We start from the raw sequence: 18,736 nt of genomic DNA, 5'->3' as shown, positions 1-18,736 counted from the left end.
TCCAGAGGCCTTTATTTTTATGTTATTTATTTATTTGTCCAATTTATATAGCTGCCCATCTTACCAAACAAGCTATTCTGGGTGGCATAATTGAAATGAAGGCTGTTATTCCTGGTTATTTATTAACCATGTGTATAGTGCAGCCATATAACTCTGGGTCTCTAGTGGCACACAAAACAACTGCATTAAAACAGAAAATAAAATCATGATTCTAATAGAACTAAAACCCAGTAAATCACAGACTGTAAAAATAGAAAACCCATTGGGAATTACATGATTACAAATGGTTTTAGAGTGTGCAGACTTAGTTATCATAAAGTAATGTTCTGCATTTCTTCTTTATCATCATAATTGGTAAAATGGCTGATTGCAAAAGGCAGATACATAATTTCAACATAAGAGCTTTCGGCTTACAGAAAGCAAATAACACAATAACATGGAAAGGGGTAGAAACCTCCTAATATTAGAGGTTTCATAAAGAGCTGAGTTATAATAGACTAAGTCTTTTGATTTGGGTTTGATCAAATATGGAATTAGTTTTTCTTTTCATTATAATTCCCCCACTGACTACTTGGAATTATTTGTGTGGGCAAATCTGGTTTCTAGCATTAGCAATGTTATATACAGTATGTTTTCAGTCACTGTTTTGCATTATAATGTTGGCTGCACAGAGGGTGTATATTGGGGGCATATTATAGTGTTTATGTTCCACTTTACCCCATTGCATTCTCTTTGTGAAAGTGTATACTCTGATACCCTCTCACAGCAAAATATGTAGTAAGGCCTCATTCATCTCTCAGTTGATCACTGATGACTGAACTGATGTATATCACCAGGATTTGATTGGGGTTGGAGTGTTTTTCTCTTGGAGATGTGCCTACCTGGGTTTCAGACAGGGATGAGATTTAGCCAGTTCGGACCGGTTCGGACAAACCAGATGTTAATTTTGCATCTGGTTTGCCGAACCGACTATTGCAAGGACTGGCTGGCCCCGCCCATCCTGCCCTGCCCCTCTCAAGAGTCTCAATGCAGCCTGTTCATCATGCCAGGTAAGTGTAGAGCCCATACAGAGGCTCCAGGAGGGTAAAAAAGGGCCTTCTGGAAGTCTGTAAATGATCTCATTTCCAGCACCCTGAGCTGCCAGAAGGCAAAAAATGGGCCTATTGGAAGTTTCAGAAGTCCAAAATCGGGCCTGTTTCCGGCTTCCTGAGGGCCTCCAGAAGCTCCTCCACCATGGTGGAGGAGGTCGTTTATGCCCTCCAGGAGGGTCTTGGAATGTCTCCAGAGCTTGGGGAGGGCAAAAATGCCCCCCTCCACCATGGTGCAGGACAGGAAGCTGAGTAGCAATAGCAATAGCAATAGCAGTTAGACTTATATACCGCTTCATAGGGCTTTCAGCCCTCTCTAAGCGGTTTACAGAGTCAGCATATTGCCCCCAACAACAATCCGGGTCCTCATTTTACCCACCTCGGAAGGATGGAAGGCTGAGTCAACCCTGAGCTGGTGAGATTTGAACAGCCGAACTGCAGAACTGCAGTCAGCTAAAGTAGCCTGCAGTGCTGCATTTAACCAAGGCGCCACCTCGGCCACACCCACCATGGCAACGCCCACCCAGCAACCGGGCAGAGAACTGGTTGCTAACATTTTAAAATCCCACCGCTAGTTTCAGTTATGGCATCAATCAAGAACCCAGGTTGGGTGAGGTGTGTCTATGTCACCCAAGTTTCTCTGTTGGCATATAGAGCACTGGTCCACAGACAGATAAGATACCTATTAGTTTCAGCTCTAGGAGTCAATTGGGGCTGTTGGAATTATATCAACTTCCCTATTGCAGTACTCTATATCAACCTCCCTTCTTGAGCTCCTTGATTGTCTGGCCAAGTTAGCAATGAAGTTCCCAACTCATGATGTTGGGAGACATTTTAGGGAAGGTGATTGAGAAAATGGTTGTTCAGCAACTCCAAAGAACTCTGGATGAGGCTAGTTAACAGGATGGCTTCCAATCATATTCTGTTACTATAAGTCACTTAACAGTAATATGGGTGGCATATTAATTAATTAATTAATTCATTCATTCATTATTAATTACTTAAATAGATAAATAAATAAATAAATAAATAAATAAATAAATAATCAATCTTATAATAAAAGTAGTATTAGAATGCATGACTTTGGTTTCCTAGTCGACCTATCTGAAGTTCTGACAGCTGTCAACACTGTTGATCATGAAATCCTTCTGGACTCAATTAGAGGTTGGGAATGGGCAGCTCTATTTTACATTGGTTCTATTCTTTCTTTGGGAATAGTTCAGGCAGAATTGATGGGCAGAGGAGAAGTCTTTTTCCATGGCCCTTGCTTTATGGAGTAATGCAGGGTTCAACAGTCCCCCCACTCCTATTTAACATATATGTGAAGCTGTTGGGTGAGGTCATTCAACATCATCTCCTTCCTGGACCATCCAAGTGACATGAGATTCTATCTTGATGACTGGAGTTTATGAAGACACAGTAGTGTAGGATCTAGACCCCCACTGGTTTCATAGATACTCTGTCACTTGCTCTGGATGAGATTACCCCATCTTCCAGACTTCTGTGGTTGCCGGAGACTGTTATCTTGGACTTGTAGTCTTACAAGGAGAAACTATCTGAAGTACTTGTGGACAAACTCAAGTTTGCCCACAAGAGGAAAGTCCTCAAAGGGGACTTTTTAAAGAGCCAGTCTATTCTCTGACTCTACGTCCTGCTGCAGTCTTCAGTTCCACTTTTTGCAGAAGTGTTCTCAATCTGCTATTTCTTCCCTGGAAATTTCTACAAATGATTGCATGTTCATATATGTTCTAAGTGTTCAAGGTGCAGAAATTGGGAAGAGCTTTTGTCTTTTATTTCTGTGGTGGTAAAAAATGCTAGTTTTCTACTGCATAGCTCGTTTTCTTGGAGGTATATCTGAATTATTCATTTCTTAGTTCATTCTTTGGAAAAGACATGTTTGTGGGTGTCAGGCAGCTTTCCCCAAAGAAATACCTAACACAGACAAAAAACACCTGCTTTTTTTTTTTTTGGCTCCACAGGTACTGGAATTCCTTGAGTAATTTGGTGGCTTCCTTGCTCAACTCAGTGCGCTCCATTGCCTCCCTGCTGCTGCTCCTCTTCCTCTTCATCATCATCTTCTCCCTCCTAGGGATGCAGCTCTTTGGGGGCAAGTTTAACTTTGATGAGATGCAGACCAGGAGAAGCACCTTTGACAACTTTCCACAGTCATTGCTCACTGTGTTTCAGGTGCAGTTTTCTTTCAGTCTATTTTTTAAAAATAATGCACTCTTAAGAAGCAATGCAAAAGGATTCTTATGTCTATACCAACCTGTATTGAATGAAACACTTTCATAATAAATGAATAATTAATATTCATTAATTACTAGAACGTGTTTTTTTTAATGTTGCAACATTTCCCAAAGCGGGCAAACATAGGGAAAAGTGGGCTGAATAGGAATCTGAATAGGAAACATTGAATGTATAAGTACAAGATTAGGGAGATCTAGGCCAGCAGCAATCTATATATATAAAAGTGAAATACCACTCACGCATCATCACAAAATCTCCAGAACCGTAAAGCCTACAAACTTGAAATTTGGCACATATGTTCCTCTTGGCTTCTAGGTTCTTGTTAAGAAAAGGTTTTTTGAAATGACCATCAGATCATTAGTGTTTCTTATATTATTATTAACACGCTCTGATGCTAAGGAGTTAGACATTCTACTCCCCCTCCCCACCTGAAAAGAATTCTGTTTTAACTGACACTTGGGCGTGGCCAGCATATGACTCATCCAGCCTGCGTGCTGGGAGTTTAGACATTCTACTCCCCCTCCCCACCTGAAAAACGCTCTGATGTTAAGGAATTAGACTGAGGGAGAGAAGGGGATAAGATAGAAGAGGCCTCTGTGGGGCAAGCCTGAGGGAGAGAAGGGGAATAGGAGAGGCTGATCGTAACTACTCATTAATTTTCAAGCTGTAAGTGTCGATTTATCAAGCCTGATCACATAGTTTCATAGCGGAGCATGGGTATTCAGCTAGTTATTTATAAGAAAGATCTAGAGGTTACAGTGGATCAGAATAAACACATGGTATGAGACAGCAGCACAAGAAAAAACAGAAAGTCAATGTTTTGAGAGGCTGAAATAACAAAAACATTGTACCTAGATCATGGGAGGTATTAGTCTCATTGCACTCTTCACTGACTAAAATTAAAGGAAAGGAGATCCATGCTGAATATTAGACATAATTTCCTAACTGAAAGAGATGCTAAACAATAATCTGTACAGAATTGTGCTAGGTCTCCCTTGTTTGAGATTTTCCAGTGGAGGCTGGATGACTATAATCTGTAGTTCAGTTTATGGACTGAGCAGAGGGATGGACTGGATAATCTATAAAGCCCTTCAGGTGCATATAGACTAAGATTCTAATCCGCAGCCTGAGATGGTGGATATGTAATCCTACCCTTTCCATTTGTATCTTGAAATTCAAATGTAGATCTAAGTCAATACCTTGGAGTTTACTGATCAGGTAGGTTCCTTCAAAATAGAACAGGGTGGTGTTGTTTCTTGTAACAGGCTTTTTTGCAGTGTTTTGCATGCTGTCTAACTATGTATCCCCTCCACTGGTGGGAATGTGTCATTTAGATCCTGACTGGGGAGGACTGGAATTCGGTGATGTATGATGGAATCATGGCTTATGGCGGCCCCTCTTTTCCAGGAATGTTGGTCTGTATTTACTTCATCATCCTCTTCATCTGTGGAAACTGTATCCTTGAGTGTTCTCTGTTGCAATTAGTTTGAATATAATTTGAATTAACAATAAGGCAGCATCAGCAATTGATATGGTTAAGGGCCAGCTAGGACCCATATATGATAAAATGGTCTGTACTGACTGAGACTGCATCCTGCTGCTTTTCTTCCTCTCTGCCATCTCCTACTAGCTCCTTCTGGATCAGGGAATTAAAAACATCAGTGTTTAGCAAGCGCAAAGAAAAAGAGCCACTATCTGTTGGATTTCAACTTGAACCCATCTCAGAGTGGAGAGGGTTGCCTTCCTGGTTTGTTCTTCTTCAAGTGGGGAAATGGATAGAAAGTCACAAGGACAACAAAAGTTCCTTGGATAAATTTCAGACCTGTAGGTTTGTTCCTACCCTGTTTCCCCGAAAATAAGACCTCCCCGGATAATAAGCCCAATCGGGCTTTTGAGTGCAAGCGCTAAAAAAAGCCCTCCCTGAAAATATTGCAACATAGCAGCAGCCATGAGGTGACCATGCTTGCCGCTTCCTGCACCTCAAAAATAATAAGACCGCCCCGAAAATAAGGCCAAGCGCTTATTTCAGGGATTAAAAGAAAATAAGACCCTGTCTTATTTTCAGGGAAAGCCGGTAGAAAAACTGCTCCCACCATTAACAGCTGCCTGTCCCTTCCTTCATCAAAGATGAAGGTTTTTATGCTTTTAATAAGGGAAAGGCAGACAATTCTGCCTTAGAGGAGCCAATGAAACACAGGTCGTTCTAAACAGGACTGGACAAATCTTAATTCTGCTCACAGTATTATGTAAATATCACATTTTGAGTACATTTTTAAATAACGGATTTCGAAACTAATACCAGAAGCTGATACTAATCGATTTTATTGATTCCAAAAAGGTTCTATTCATCGAGAATCACGATGGAATATTGTAAAATTCTATTGTATTCCTCAATGTTTTATCAACATCTTTAAGAGTATTATAACTCTAGGTGCTGTGTATGAATAGAATCTGGCAACACAGACTTCTTTGATACAGGAGTAAGACAGGGATATATACTATTGCCATTCTTGTTTCTCCTCTCCACGGACTTTGTTATGTATAGAGCGATGGATAACTCTAGCTTTGGCATCCCATTGGCAACACCTCATTTAACAGATTTAGATTTTACGAATGACATCGCATTGGTTCGTGAAAAAAGGGGTGCTTGGAAGAAAAGACCATCAGTTTGGATCAGTGACAACTAACCTTTTTGTCGAGGCGTGCCAAAAATAGGGGAGCGGGGGGGTCACGTGCATGAGTGCCCACACCCATATTGCAATGCCCTCCCCCCGCACATACATGCACAAACCACCACCACCCGCACATGCGGCAGGCCTCACTGAAGCCTCCAGAGGGATTAAAACAGCCTAACGGGCAACCCGGAAGTTTGTTCCCAAACTTCCAGTTGGCCCCATTGGCCGTTTTTCACCCTTGCCAGGCCTCAGGGAAGCCTCCTGAAGCCTGGGGAGGGCGAAAAATGGCCGAACATGCAAACCGGAAGTTCGGGAACCATTTCACAGGATTGTGCTTCATAGATATTCACCGATATTTTCTTTAAAGAACATACAAATAGATATCCTGCTGAATGTCTTCTTGGCCATTGCTGTCGACAATCTTGCTGATGCCGAAAGCTTGACATCTGCTCAAAAGGAGGAGGAAGAGGAAAAAGAAAGGAAAAAACTAGCAAGGTAAACTTTTGTCTATTTTGGCATTAAAAATGTTAGCATTTTTTTTTTCTAGAGAGTAAAACCAATTCCAGAACAAGAGCTTCTTACGCTTTGTTTCTAGTTAAGGGTTTTTTGCACTTGTGTCAGAAGCACCAAGGAACTTCCTGGCTGAAAGGATTAGCAGGTGACATCACCATTGCCTAGGGGACGCCCAGTTGTGGGCTCCTTTCATGTCCCCAGCAAGAGTTGTAGCGAAGGATGAGAGCTCACTCTTGCCCCAAAGCAGCAGCATTCAGGTCACAAACACGGGCTTGCTAACCTCCAATCCAGTTTTGTCACAGCGAGAGCCACCGTGTTCCTTCTAGCTAAAGTTATACAATTGAAGATATTCTGGAGGAAAAGAAGCAGTGGTGGGTTGCAGGCGGTACACCCCGGTACAGGCGTACCGGAACCTTCCCGGAGCAGGGTTGGCAGCATTAGCTTGGAACCTAAAATATTTTTTTTTAATGGAGGAAAAAGTTATTTTCATTGCAGGCTGAATAATTCTCCCCAAATAATTTGGGGAAAAGGTAGCTCCCGAACAAAGTACAACTGATAGGACAGTGATGGCAAAGTATCAAAGGTGACATGCCACAATGTTTTGGGTGAAATGCTAGTGCTCACCCACACATAAGAGCTATTCTCCTCCTTAAGCACACTCATTCTTGTGTGATATTATTAGAGGCTGTGGAGGATGCGTAAGAATGGGGCATGTTCTTGCATGGCCTCTGGAAATTACACAAGAGAGCCATACTCCTAAACAGTGCATGGCAGATCTTGGGGAGGGCTGGGCCACAGGTGAAATTGCACCATTCCCTAATACTCACAGAGTGGCAGTGGTGGCACTAAGACTGAGGCCCAGATCTCAACTTCAGACCCTGTTCGGCGCTGCTGCTGCTGAGTGCCACTATTCAGTATGGCCTCGGTTTGTGGGGAGGGGAAAAAAGAGAATTGTCCATCTTTGGGGGTGAGTGAGTGAGTGACATACCAGCAGAAACAAGTCAGGCATTTTCTGAACTTTGGACATTTTGGTTCACCATCATTGAATTGGTTCAGTGGTGGGATTCCAAAACTTTTCCTAGCAGTTATATAAGAGCGTGCAGCACTCAAAGTCCACCCTTGGTGTCAGCGCTGGTGAGCTGAGCTGTTTTTTAGCTCAGCTGAAGCACGGCAATCCACTCTGCTGCGCGAATCAGCTGAACTAAAAAAACAAGGGAATATAGGACAGGGAACGATGGGGGCAGGAGGGCAGGGCCAACCAGAGGTGGTATTTGCCGGTTCTCCGAACTACTCAAAATTTCCATTACCGTTCACCCGGACCAGTCCGAACTGGCTGACTACCACCTCTGCATTGGTTGGAAAATGCATGACGAACATTCTTTCTATTAACTTCCTAAATTATCTCAGGATGCAAAGTTTTTTTTTGAAAGTCTGGTAGGCACATGATTATTAATATTACTTGTTTCTCAGAGGAGCAAATGTTTATGAAGGTTAAGTGAATATTCTTGCGCTTGTCTATTGGGCTATCCAAGGAAGTTAGTCTTGGCAATTCATTGGCTGATTTTTGTGTGTTTCTGCTAAATCGGTAGGACTGCCAGTCCTGAGAAGAAACAGGAGCCCGAGAAACCAGCCATGGAGGGAGAGACAAAGGAGGAAAAAATCGAGCTGAAATCAATTACCGCTGATGGAGAATCTCCAGCTTCTAATAAGGTTTACTGCTTTCCACTATCCACCTTGTTTTGAGATAACTGTTGACTCTTTTTATGAATTAATAAGTAGGCACAACTAAAGAACGGCTGTTTTCTCTTTTGGCCAGAGCAACACAGATGAATATCAGCCAAATGAAAATGAAGAGAAAAATCCCTATCCTACTGCAGAGACACCAGGTAATTTTACTGCCTTGCCCATTTTCTGGAATGACTAGACATGTCCTCAGGGAAGGATAAAATAACACAAGATGGCAACCAAAAGTATAAGTTCTGACCTAGCCTTAGCAGAAACAAGAAACAGACTCCTTGTCACACAAAAAACCCTCTTTATTTTCCTCTTGTGAATTAATTGCATTCACTCACCGAAAAGTCCAGGCAATAGTCCTTCAAGCAGTTAATTGCAGTACAGACCTTATCAGTTCCTTGGGATAATTGCCAAGCCGTGAGCTTCCAGCCACAAAGCTGCAAATTAAGCTCTGGCAAGCAGTCTCTGAGGCACAAAACACGATGAGCCAAATCTTCAGAAATCCGAACTGTTGTCTCCTAGGACCACCATTCCCCTTTCCTTCTATTTATTCCCCAACCAGGGAGGGGGCATTCAGCGTCCACATGTGCCTTGCTTCCCGAGTCGACTCCTTGTCCTCGGTTGTTCTCCTTTCCTAACAACTCTGCGCATATGCACATCTGGAACAGGGCCCAGCTGATCTTCCTCCTGACTTATCTCAGCCTCCAAAAGCAGCTGCCTCTCCGGTGGCTGGGAAATGTCGGACGGCCCTGGCTCTATCTCTCCATCCAACTCGGAGCATCCATCAGAGCATTCCCCAGACTCCAAAGCTGGCCCAGGTTCCTCCCCAACCTTCTCATTGTCCGAGTGTGCTGGCAGGCCACAACAGTGTGTGACTCGATTGCCAGGCAGATAGAACAGTGATGGAACTTTGATCACGTTATTATGGTAATCTTGATTTTTTTTCAACACACAAACACACATCAAAGTGGCAGAAGGCAAACCGAGCTTAGATAAACTTGCCACACCCTGTTATCCCTCTAAGGCATCCAAACATACACTATAATCACGCCAACATATTTTTTTTTCTTGGTAGAAATCCCAAATAGCCACTTTGTGCCATGTTTCAGTTTAGCCAGATGTCCAGGCCACAATATATTTATTTCACATTTAAAATGAAACGCTGTTTTGTTTTGTGTCTGCCACTACACAAGATACACCTTTTTTTTAATAGGTGGTCACATTTGGGCAGCATTACAATGATGCCTCAAGTTCTAAAGCTAGAATAAAGTGGAAATTAAACTAATCTGAACAAATTTGTTGATTTTTCTATTCTGCTAGCAGACAACAAGGGATAAAGCTTGCCACTTTAAAGCATTGGAACTTCCTGCCTTGGCCCTGTTTGTATTTGCAGCCTTAAAACATAAAAATATCAAGATATAAAAGATATTGAAAGAGAACCAATTTGATTGATTGGTTACGGCAACAGACTAGAAATTGAGAGAATGTAAGTTTTTAGTCCTGCCTTAGGCATGAAAGCAGCTGGCTGACTTTCGGCCAGTCTCATTCTTTCTCAGTCACTCAACCCACTGCACAGATCGGGGAAAATAGGAGGAAGAAGGATTATTAGGTGTGTTTCCAGCCTTGAATTGTTTATAAAAACAACAAGGGGATTAAAACATATTTACAAACATAAATTTCCTTCTGTGCTTTCATATAAAATCAAGAATCACAGGATATTTATTGTTTTAAAACAGCTCTGATACGAACCAATATTACTTTCTCTGTTGATAGTTATCTGTATCAGCTTCCCTGCGCTCAGAGTTTTTATTCCATTTTAAGAAACTTGGCAAATGGCAGTTGAGGACTTGAAATTCATATTAACACTTGATTTGTAGGGTAAATATTTGAACGTGTTTCAAAATTTCAGTTTGTTGTGAACTGGCTAGGTATCCCTAGTATATGTCAGGTGCAAACAATACATTTGAAGAGTTCATTTAGCTGTTGTATTGCTCAACTCTCTACACAGGAATCTTCTCTAACTAGTGGTTTGCAAATAGGTGGGGTTTGCACCTAAGTTTCAATGGCATTCAAAGGTTTAAATCAGACTTTGCCTCTAGTGCTACATAGAGATTCTAGACTAAGTCCCTGTTTGACTCTTCCCCCTCGCTTGGCCAGTCTCTCTTTGATATGAAACTCCTAAGATTTGTCTTTTCAACTTAGATATCTAGTAGCATAATTAACATATGGGTATATTTTAGCAATAGCACTTAGACTTATATACCACTTCACAGTGTTTTATAGCCCGCTCTAAGTAGTTTACAGAGTCAGCATATTGTCCCCGACAATCTGGGTCCTCATTTTACCCACCTCAGAAGGATGGAAGGTTGAGTCAACCCTGAGCCTGGTGAGATTTGAACTGCCAAATTGCAGGCAGTTGGTAGTCGGCAGAAGTAGCCTGCAGTACTGCACTCTAACCACTGCGCCACCATGGCTCATTTTCATCCTGTTTAAGTTGTTTAGTGTAATTTAATGTATGGATACATTTGACCACCAGAAAGAGAAGGATCAAAAGGTCCAATTTATTTTGGAAGCCTATTCCTAATTAGTACTGGACGTGGAACACTTTTATACAAGGTCTTCACACTGATTCAGAAGTAGCCAAGTCAAACACAGATGAGGGTATAAAGGACTGTTTCCCAGTTGTGGTGCATTCTTCTCATTTGCAGTGCTGAAGCTCTGCATAGTTTATAATCATTTTCCTGTTGGTGGGAATTTGCCTCATCCTGGTCCTGGGGCTCAAGTCATTCTCCCCCCACCACAGAAATATTTCTCCACCTTGGGAAATTAAAGCTGTGTGGACTTCCAGAATTCTCAAGCCAGCCAAGGTCTCAAGGTTGAGAAATTTCTGTGGTCTTGCTGCAACTGAGCCTTGGTGGCTTTGTAACTCATAACTCATTGGGTAAATGCATGGAATACCAACAAATAATCTAATTTCATAACTCATTGGGCAAATGCATAGAATATCAACAAATAATTTTATTTATAACCAAAAGGCCCCAAAACAAGTTACAAACATAATCTAAACTTGTCATTTGATAAACAGTTTAACAAGTAAAATATTTAATAAATATTATATAATATATGCTATTGATTTGTATCTTTTCTTTTTATGTACATCGAGAGCATATGCATCAAAGACAAATTCCTTGTGTGTCCAATCACACTTGGCCAATAAAAGAATTCTCTTCTCTTCTCTTCTCTTCTACTCCTAAAAGCCTCCTTTTTAAAGCCATAGTCAAAAATCTAACCATTGTCACTGTAATTTTAAGATTTTTATCTGCAATTAAAATTTGTACATACTAATCTCCTGCTTTAGATTTCAAAACAAGTTACAAACATAATCTAAACTTGTCATTTGATAAACAGTTTAACAAATAAAATATTTAATAAATATTATATAATATATGCTATTGATTTGTATCTTTTCTTTTTATGTACATTGAGAGCATATGCATCAAAGACAAATTCCTTGTGTGTCCAATCACACTTGGCCAATAAAAGAATTCTCTTCTCTTCTCTTCTCTTCTACTCCTAAAAGCCTCCTTTTTAAAGCCATAGTCAAAAATCTAACCATTGTCACTGTAATTTTAAGATTTTTATCTGCAATTAAAATTTGTACATACTAATCTCCTGCTTTAGATTTCAAAACAAGTTACAAACATAATCTAAACTTGTCATTTGATAAACAGTTTAACAAATAAAATATTTAATAAATATTATATAATATATGCTATTGATTTGTATCTTTTCTTTTTATGTACATTGAGAGCATATGCATCAAAGACAAATTCCTTGTGTGTCCAATCACACTTGGCCAATAAAAGAATTCTCTTCTCTTCTATTCTATTCCTAAAAGCCTCCTTTTTAAAGCCATAGTCAAAAATCTAACCATTGTCACTGTAATTTTAGGATTTTTATCTGCAATTAAAATTTGTACATACTAATCTCCTGCTTTAGATTTTAAAATAGGCCAAATAACCTCACACCGAACACGTTTGTAAAATTCACAGTACAATAAAATGTGAACCACCATTTTGGGATCCCTGCCAAAAGAATCTTTGAGAAGTAGGATTTTTTTTAAATCTACCATATACCATATTTGATGGCTTTACACATTGCACATTTGATGGCTATAAACATTTAATCTGGCTTTCGAAAAGCCTATTTGGTGTTTACTAAAATATATGTTTTAAAAAACACAAAAGATTGCTTCAGGAAATCCCCAATGTATCCTTTGTAGATATGTAGTTTAAACAGGTGATTCAAAAGATTAGTCAGATTAGCATTGATCTTGATTATTTATTCTCCAGCCATCTATCATCAGCAATTCATTGTATAAACAAAGATTAAGGGTAATTAATTACAGGAATTAGTGGCCAAAGCTAAATTATCTTGTTCACCTACAGTATTTGGAATTAATTCTAGATATGTTTTTCAACTCCCTAAATATTTGAATAGCTTATATTTCAAGAAATGTAGACAAACACATAATGTGTTGGTAAGGCAAGGCACTGACTGAACTGTCGGTCCTTCAACCTCCCACTGAGGTAATTGCAAGAAACAGATTTTTGGTTCAGGTTTGCAGCAATGGAAATGATCACAGTTTGCTTTTGAAGATTTGAACGGTGATGACAGGGCCATATTTGTACAATGTGTTTAAACAGGCTGGAGGGGTATCCTGTGGATGGTTAAATCCAGTCATCACTGGATTTCACAGGTTAGAAAGGATTAGTCCGAACTCCAAATAGCCCTGTGACATTGGTCAGCCATATTACCTGAAAAGGGACAGTAGGTTGAATGGAGAATTAATCCTCTCGTCTGTCCTGGAGCAGCTGTGAAGAAAAATGATTTCATCGGGTACTCCGTATTTTATTTTTTACTTCTCCAGAGCTCGACTGAAGAATGAATTAAGAGCAGGAAAGATTGGGTGCAGGAGGACTTTCCATCTGAATGCAATATTGCTGATTCCAATGAGGCCACTTCCTTTTTAATACCAATATATATTTTTCAAAGCTACAGAAAGGAACAACTTCTCAGTCCCTTTTTTTTACTGCATCCTTTCTGTTTATCCCCTGCTTTAACTGCTTATCTGGAAGGGAAAGGACAATTTTAAGCTTCAAAGTTATTGTAGGGAAACATCTACTCATAGAATATTTGTAGCTCAGGGTTGAACTGTTGCTGTTTCCTGAGCTTGGTGGCTTTCTCACACACATTTCTTTATTCAGCTAGGTAAATATCAGTAGTAGCAGCAGCAGTAGTAGTACTAGTACTAGTGCTAGAAAGGAGTCAGCTTTGGTCTTATTTTTATATAACTAGTGGTTTGCCCTTACAGTGTTGGTGTGGGTGTCCTTGGTGGTTGAGTGTCCTTGAGTTTGTTTGCCATTGCCATTGTTTACTGTTAGCTTGTTAGTACTTCCTTGACTTGGGTATTGTATACAGCTTGTTTTTTGGTCTTGTGTTAATCTTGCCATTACTCTCTGCTCATATGGGTGCTGATTGCTGGTGAGAAGATGTTTTGGTATTTTTGCTTCCTTTGGGCATTTTGATTGTATCAAACTAGGACTCTATATCTACTCATCTACAACTCAGTTGCAAAGGTTCCTCTAGGTCTCTTCTTCAGCTATCTTGTTGAGTAACTCTAACTGAAAAGAGAATTAAAACTGCTATCTCCAGTTAAAGACATCTATGGAGGAAGTGGGCTCTACAAAGGCCTGACTTAACATTTTTGTGTTCAACGGAAAATAGGTAGCAAGGTACTATTGACTAAAGCGATTGTACCTTTTTTCTTCCCACTTCCCAATGCAATTATTGGCATTCTGGCAGCCTTTCCCCACTGAAACTGTCAGAGAATTCATGACTGGCAGAGACATGGTAACAAGGTCAGCCAATGAATAGGGCTCAGTAACAAGGTCAGCCAATGGGAGCTGAGGCAGTAAGGAGCCTGGGTATGGCTTAGCTGTGCTAAGCTCTGAAACTGAAACTAGTCTGTCTGCTGAACTCTGAAACTGCTTACAATCTCTACTCTCTACCATATTGGAAGAACTACTTTTGGTATTTATATATTGCTTCATGTGTTATTATGTATATAAAGAGAAAGGGGGGGGGAATGAATTAGATTCAGAAAAGTATTAGTTTATTTCAAATGGTAAACTGTATCAAAGTCTTAGGACAGAGTTTCTTGCTCTATTGATTCACCACTTCGGATAACTTGGTTTTGTAATGTAAAATTAAATTTCAGTAAAGCTTCAGAGCCTTTGACCTCTGACTTATCTTTGATGAAGATTGGGCTGGTACATAGATACAGGGGAAAGTGAGTTCTCATAGGAGAACCACAGCTGGAAACTTTTAATCTGATAAATCTTACTATTCAGCTCTTTTAATTTGTAACTGAACTTTTTATTTGAATAGTAGCTTTTTTTTCTTGTATCAGCAAGTGTATTGCTAAATGCCCAATATTCCCCGAGATAACTGGAATTGAAATATATCAGAGGTCTGGAGATTCAATGGATGTTTAAGATTTCCACATAGACTTATCATATTTTGGACTCCATCTCTGTATGAGTACTTCTTTGATGCTGAGAAAAATCTTCTATCTGTTTTGATGCTGATATTTGTCATTGCCTGGCTGTTTTCAAGCTCATCTCTGCCTTTTAATCAGACCCTGGTTACATATGAATCGCTAGGTCTGATATAAAGGTTTAAAGTTCTCCTGCATCTGGCATCCCCATTGAGAATGTAATACAAATGTTTTAGACAAATTCCCCACAGTCAGAGAGAGAAACAGGGGGGGGGGGGGGGGTGTTGTGTGTAAAGTTTGTACTTTCTACTGTGGCTGCTGAATTACTGCTTACCTGTGTTATCATCTTGCATCTTGCAACTTAATAAGATATATTTCTTTTCTTCAGAGATAGACACGAAGTCCATAATGTTAGACTTGTCAGAGTTTCTTGCATAAATTCAAATCCAGAAGCACACACAGATAACTGATGCAGCTGGATTCATCAACTTCTTTATATACATAAGAATAGATGAATAAATGTACAATACCAACAGGTGGTTCTTCCAAGTACATACAAGGCAGGAGAGTTACAGGCAAACACAAGCAATTAGTTTCATATCAGTAGACAAGCCCAGACAGACTGCTAAGTGACTTCACAGAGCAGCAGACTGCTTTCTTCTTAAGTTTCTGTTTCAATTCTCTGCACAGACTCAGATCTCTTTAAGCTCCCATTGGCTGACTTAGTTGCTATGCCTATTCATTGGCTGACCTTGTTCCCATGTTCTCTCCGAGTCATGAATATTTTAACAAGACTGTATAGTGCATTTCACTGAGCTGTTTATGGGTGCATATTCCTCCAAGTTTTCTTACTGATTTTTATGATTTGTTGTCTTATCCATAAATGGTATTGCTGCTTCAAACTCTTCTACTACCAGTAGTAGGTCCCGTGGGCATTTTATAATGCAATTCCCCAAGCTGCCTCTTTGCCTTTTGCAACTGCCACTAAAGAACTCAGCCATGAAAGTAAGCTTCTTGTCAGGGGAAGAATTAGGATGATGCTAGGGTGGCTGCAATTAGAATTTACAATGTAGATCTTTAAAGCGGTTTGCTGTTTAAGCAGATCAGATGAGAGCGAAAGATAGAAATCATCTTACAAACTAGAAGGAAAATGCAAAGGCAAACCAGGTCCAGTATTGGGACCAGAGCTGCTTAGCAGCTCATATGTTATCTAATCATCTAACTGATCCTCAATCCTTAAAACAAAACAAAACAAACAAAACGACAGCAAAAAAAACCCTTCAAAATAATCTGCCTAAATTCTCTTGAGTGTGCTGTAGTGGGTGGCTGTAACAAATGTAATGTACTAATAGTAAATAATAAATTAAAGGGCTAGACCTTGAGAAGGCAGGTATAGGTCATATACATGGAGATGCTCATAAGATTTGAATAGGCAACGAGTGACCATGAAAAGGATTTTGAGATGTAAGGGGCAGTTTAATGAAAATATTGGTTCAGAGCAGTGGTGGGTTTCCAGTTTTTTATTACCTGTTTGCTCGCACACAGTGCTTCTGTGCCGAGGTGGCGCAGTGGTTAAATGCAGCACTGCAGGCTACTTCAGCTGACTGCAGTTCTGCAGTTCGGCTGTTCAAATCTCACCGGCTCAGGGTTGACTCAGCCTTCCATCCTTCCGAGGTGGGTAAAATGAGGACCCGGATTGTTGTTGGGGGCAATATGCTGACTCTGTAAACCGCTTAGAGAGGGCTGAAAGCCCTATGAAGCAGTATATAAGTCTAACTGCTATTGCTATTGCTATTGCTATTCTGCGCATGTGCAGAAGCATCCGGGCAGGTGGGCAGAGCCTCCCACCGTTGACTATCAATTCGCCCAATCCAGGCCAAACCGGCAGAAACCCACCTCTGGTTCAAAGTGTAGCTATTACAGAAAAGCTGTGGTCAAAATCCAAAAGTTTTCTGTAAAAGACTTGTTTGCTTGCCATTCTTTGTTTTGTATGCAACACTTGCTCTTGTGGCAGCTCACAATAATTATACAAGACAAAAAGGGAAAATATTGTCCTGGCAGATAGTAGTAACATCTGGGTGATGGTAGCTCAGTTCAAATGTTTAAGTAGGCTCAGCTCTGATTAATATTTGAAATGGGAAACTTTTTGGAAATTGCAAGGTTGCAGGGTGGATTGGGATGTTGAAGAATCTTGGCAGTTATTTTTTCACTGGTACCAAGAAAACTCCATGGCTATATCTATGCAGTATCACTTAGTGTGCTTTATACTTTAAGCACTTAACAAAGCTCTCTGCATATTGTTTTCTTTTTTTTGTAGTCTACACATTTGCACAATATGATGTATTTAAAAGACTATTTTTCTCTCTTTCTGTGCAATTACTACATAGCTGAATTTCAGGGATGAGCTGGTTCACCCACACCTATCATTTAAAGAAATTTGCTTTGAAAAGAAACAAGCAAATAAATAAATACCAGTATAGAATTATGGTTGAATTGCTAGCTTTGGGAATTGCTAGAGAGATAGCTGCGTGGTTTGTTAAACACAGTCATAGTTCTGAATCATTGTGCAACATTTCTGTTTAACCAATTACTGGAATGGCAACTCTGGAGTGTACCGTATTTCTCTGAAAATAAGACCAGGTCTTATAATATTTTTTGCTCCAAAAGATGCATTAGGGATTATTTTCTGGCTAGGTCTTATTAATTGCTTCTGTCTGGCTGATGATCTTAACTGGGGCTTGTTTTTGGGTAGGGCTTATATTACGAGCATCCTGAAAAATCATTCTAGGGCTTATTTGTTTTGGCCACCTAATGAGAAAGAAGGACTCACTGGAGAAGAGCCTAATGCTGGGAAAGATGGAGGGCAAAAGAAGAACAGGATGGCAGAGAATGAGATGGTTGGATGGAGTCACTGAAGCAGAAGGCGTGAGCTTAAATGGACTCCAGAGGATGGTAGAGGACAGGAAGGAATGTTGTCCATGGGTTTGAGATGGGTCGGACACAACTTCGAAATTAACAACAAAGGCTTATTTTCTGGTTGGGTCTTATTTTTGGGAAAACAGGGTGTGTTGAGTCATATGTGTATTATTGTTGGTTTGCTCATTTGATTCTGATTCAGTGTTTGCTGAAACCTTTCCTATATGCCCCACAGGCCATTCATGGGACTTTTTTGCATTTCTTCCTTGCGGGTTATTCGTAGATCTCCACAGTGCCTGGAGCTTTTCTTTCTTTAAGAATTTTGTTCAGAAGTTTCTGCTTTTAAACTATTTTTTTCCTGTGTGAATTCTAAACAAACAATATTTACAATTTTCTTTCTTTTTCTTTTTTGGTAAGAAAAAGTCTCTCTCCCATAAAAATATTCTGTGCAGTATTTAGTGGCCAGGTATTTGCCTCATTTATATTTATACACAGATATTGAAGTGTTGGGAAAAATTGGTGACTAACGTGTCTAAAAGCTTTTTAAGCAACTCTACTTCCATGCACTAACTTATACAAGTATAAAAATACAAAATTCCCAGAATCCGTAACAGAATTGCTATTCATTCATTCATTCATTTCTATCCTGCCTTTACTACTTTTACAACAACTCAAGGTAACAAACATATCTAACACACCTTCTTCCTCCTGTTTTCCCCACAACAGCTCCATGAAGTAGGTTGAGTTGAGAGAAAATAACTCGCCCAAAGTCACCTAGTTGACTTTCATGGCTAAGGCGGGATTTGAACTCACACTCGCCCACTTCTTACCCAATGACTTAACTACTGGACCAAACTGATAACCAATGCAGCTCTTGCAGCAAAGATGTAACATGTGCTGTACAGAAACACACGTAACTGCTTGCTTTGCTGCATTTTGGTCATGTGACTGCCAGATGCTGAAATCTTTGTAAATGTAAATGTAAGCCTGTTGCCGAGGGC

The 18,736-nt window shown here is 40.0% G+C and overlaps 1 protein-coding gene across 4 annotated transcripts in view; it reads left to right on the top strand.

The window, feature by feature from the left end:
• The window catches only part of CACNA1C (calcium voltage-gated channel subunit alpha1 C), a 610,648-nt gene that overhangs the window by 491,081 nt on the left and 100,831 nt on the right, over positions 1-18,736 (top strand). For all 4 annotated transcript variants that reach the window (XM_087722897.1, XM_087722893.1, XM_087722896.1 and 1 more), the window contains 5 exons: positions 3,068-3,275; positions 4,673-4,793; positions 6,394-6,508; positions 8,116-8,236; positions 8,343-8,412. In XM_087722897.1, coding sequence (XP_087579023.1) covers positions 3,068-3,275; positions 4,673-4,793; positions 6,394-6,508; positions 8,116-8,236; positions 8,343-8,412 — 635 coding nt within the window. The remainder of the gene's footprint in view (positions 1-3,067; positions 3,276-4,672; positions 4,794-6,393; positions 6,509-8,115; positions 8,237-8,342; positions 8,413-18,736) is intronic.

The sequence above is a fragment of the Thamnophis sirtalis genome, unplaced genomic scaffold, assembly GCF_051295495.1.
Source record: "Thamnophis sirtalis isolate CommonGarterSnake01/CBP01778 unplaced genomic scaffold, rThaSir2_p1.2 scaffold_9, whole genome shotgun sequence".
NCBI classification, from domain to species: domain Eukaryota; kingdom Metazoa; phylum Chordata; class Lepidosauria; order Squamata; family Natricidae; genus Thamnophis; species Thamnophis sirtalis.
This window is presented reverse-complemented; position numbering and strand designations above follow the sequence as displayed.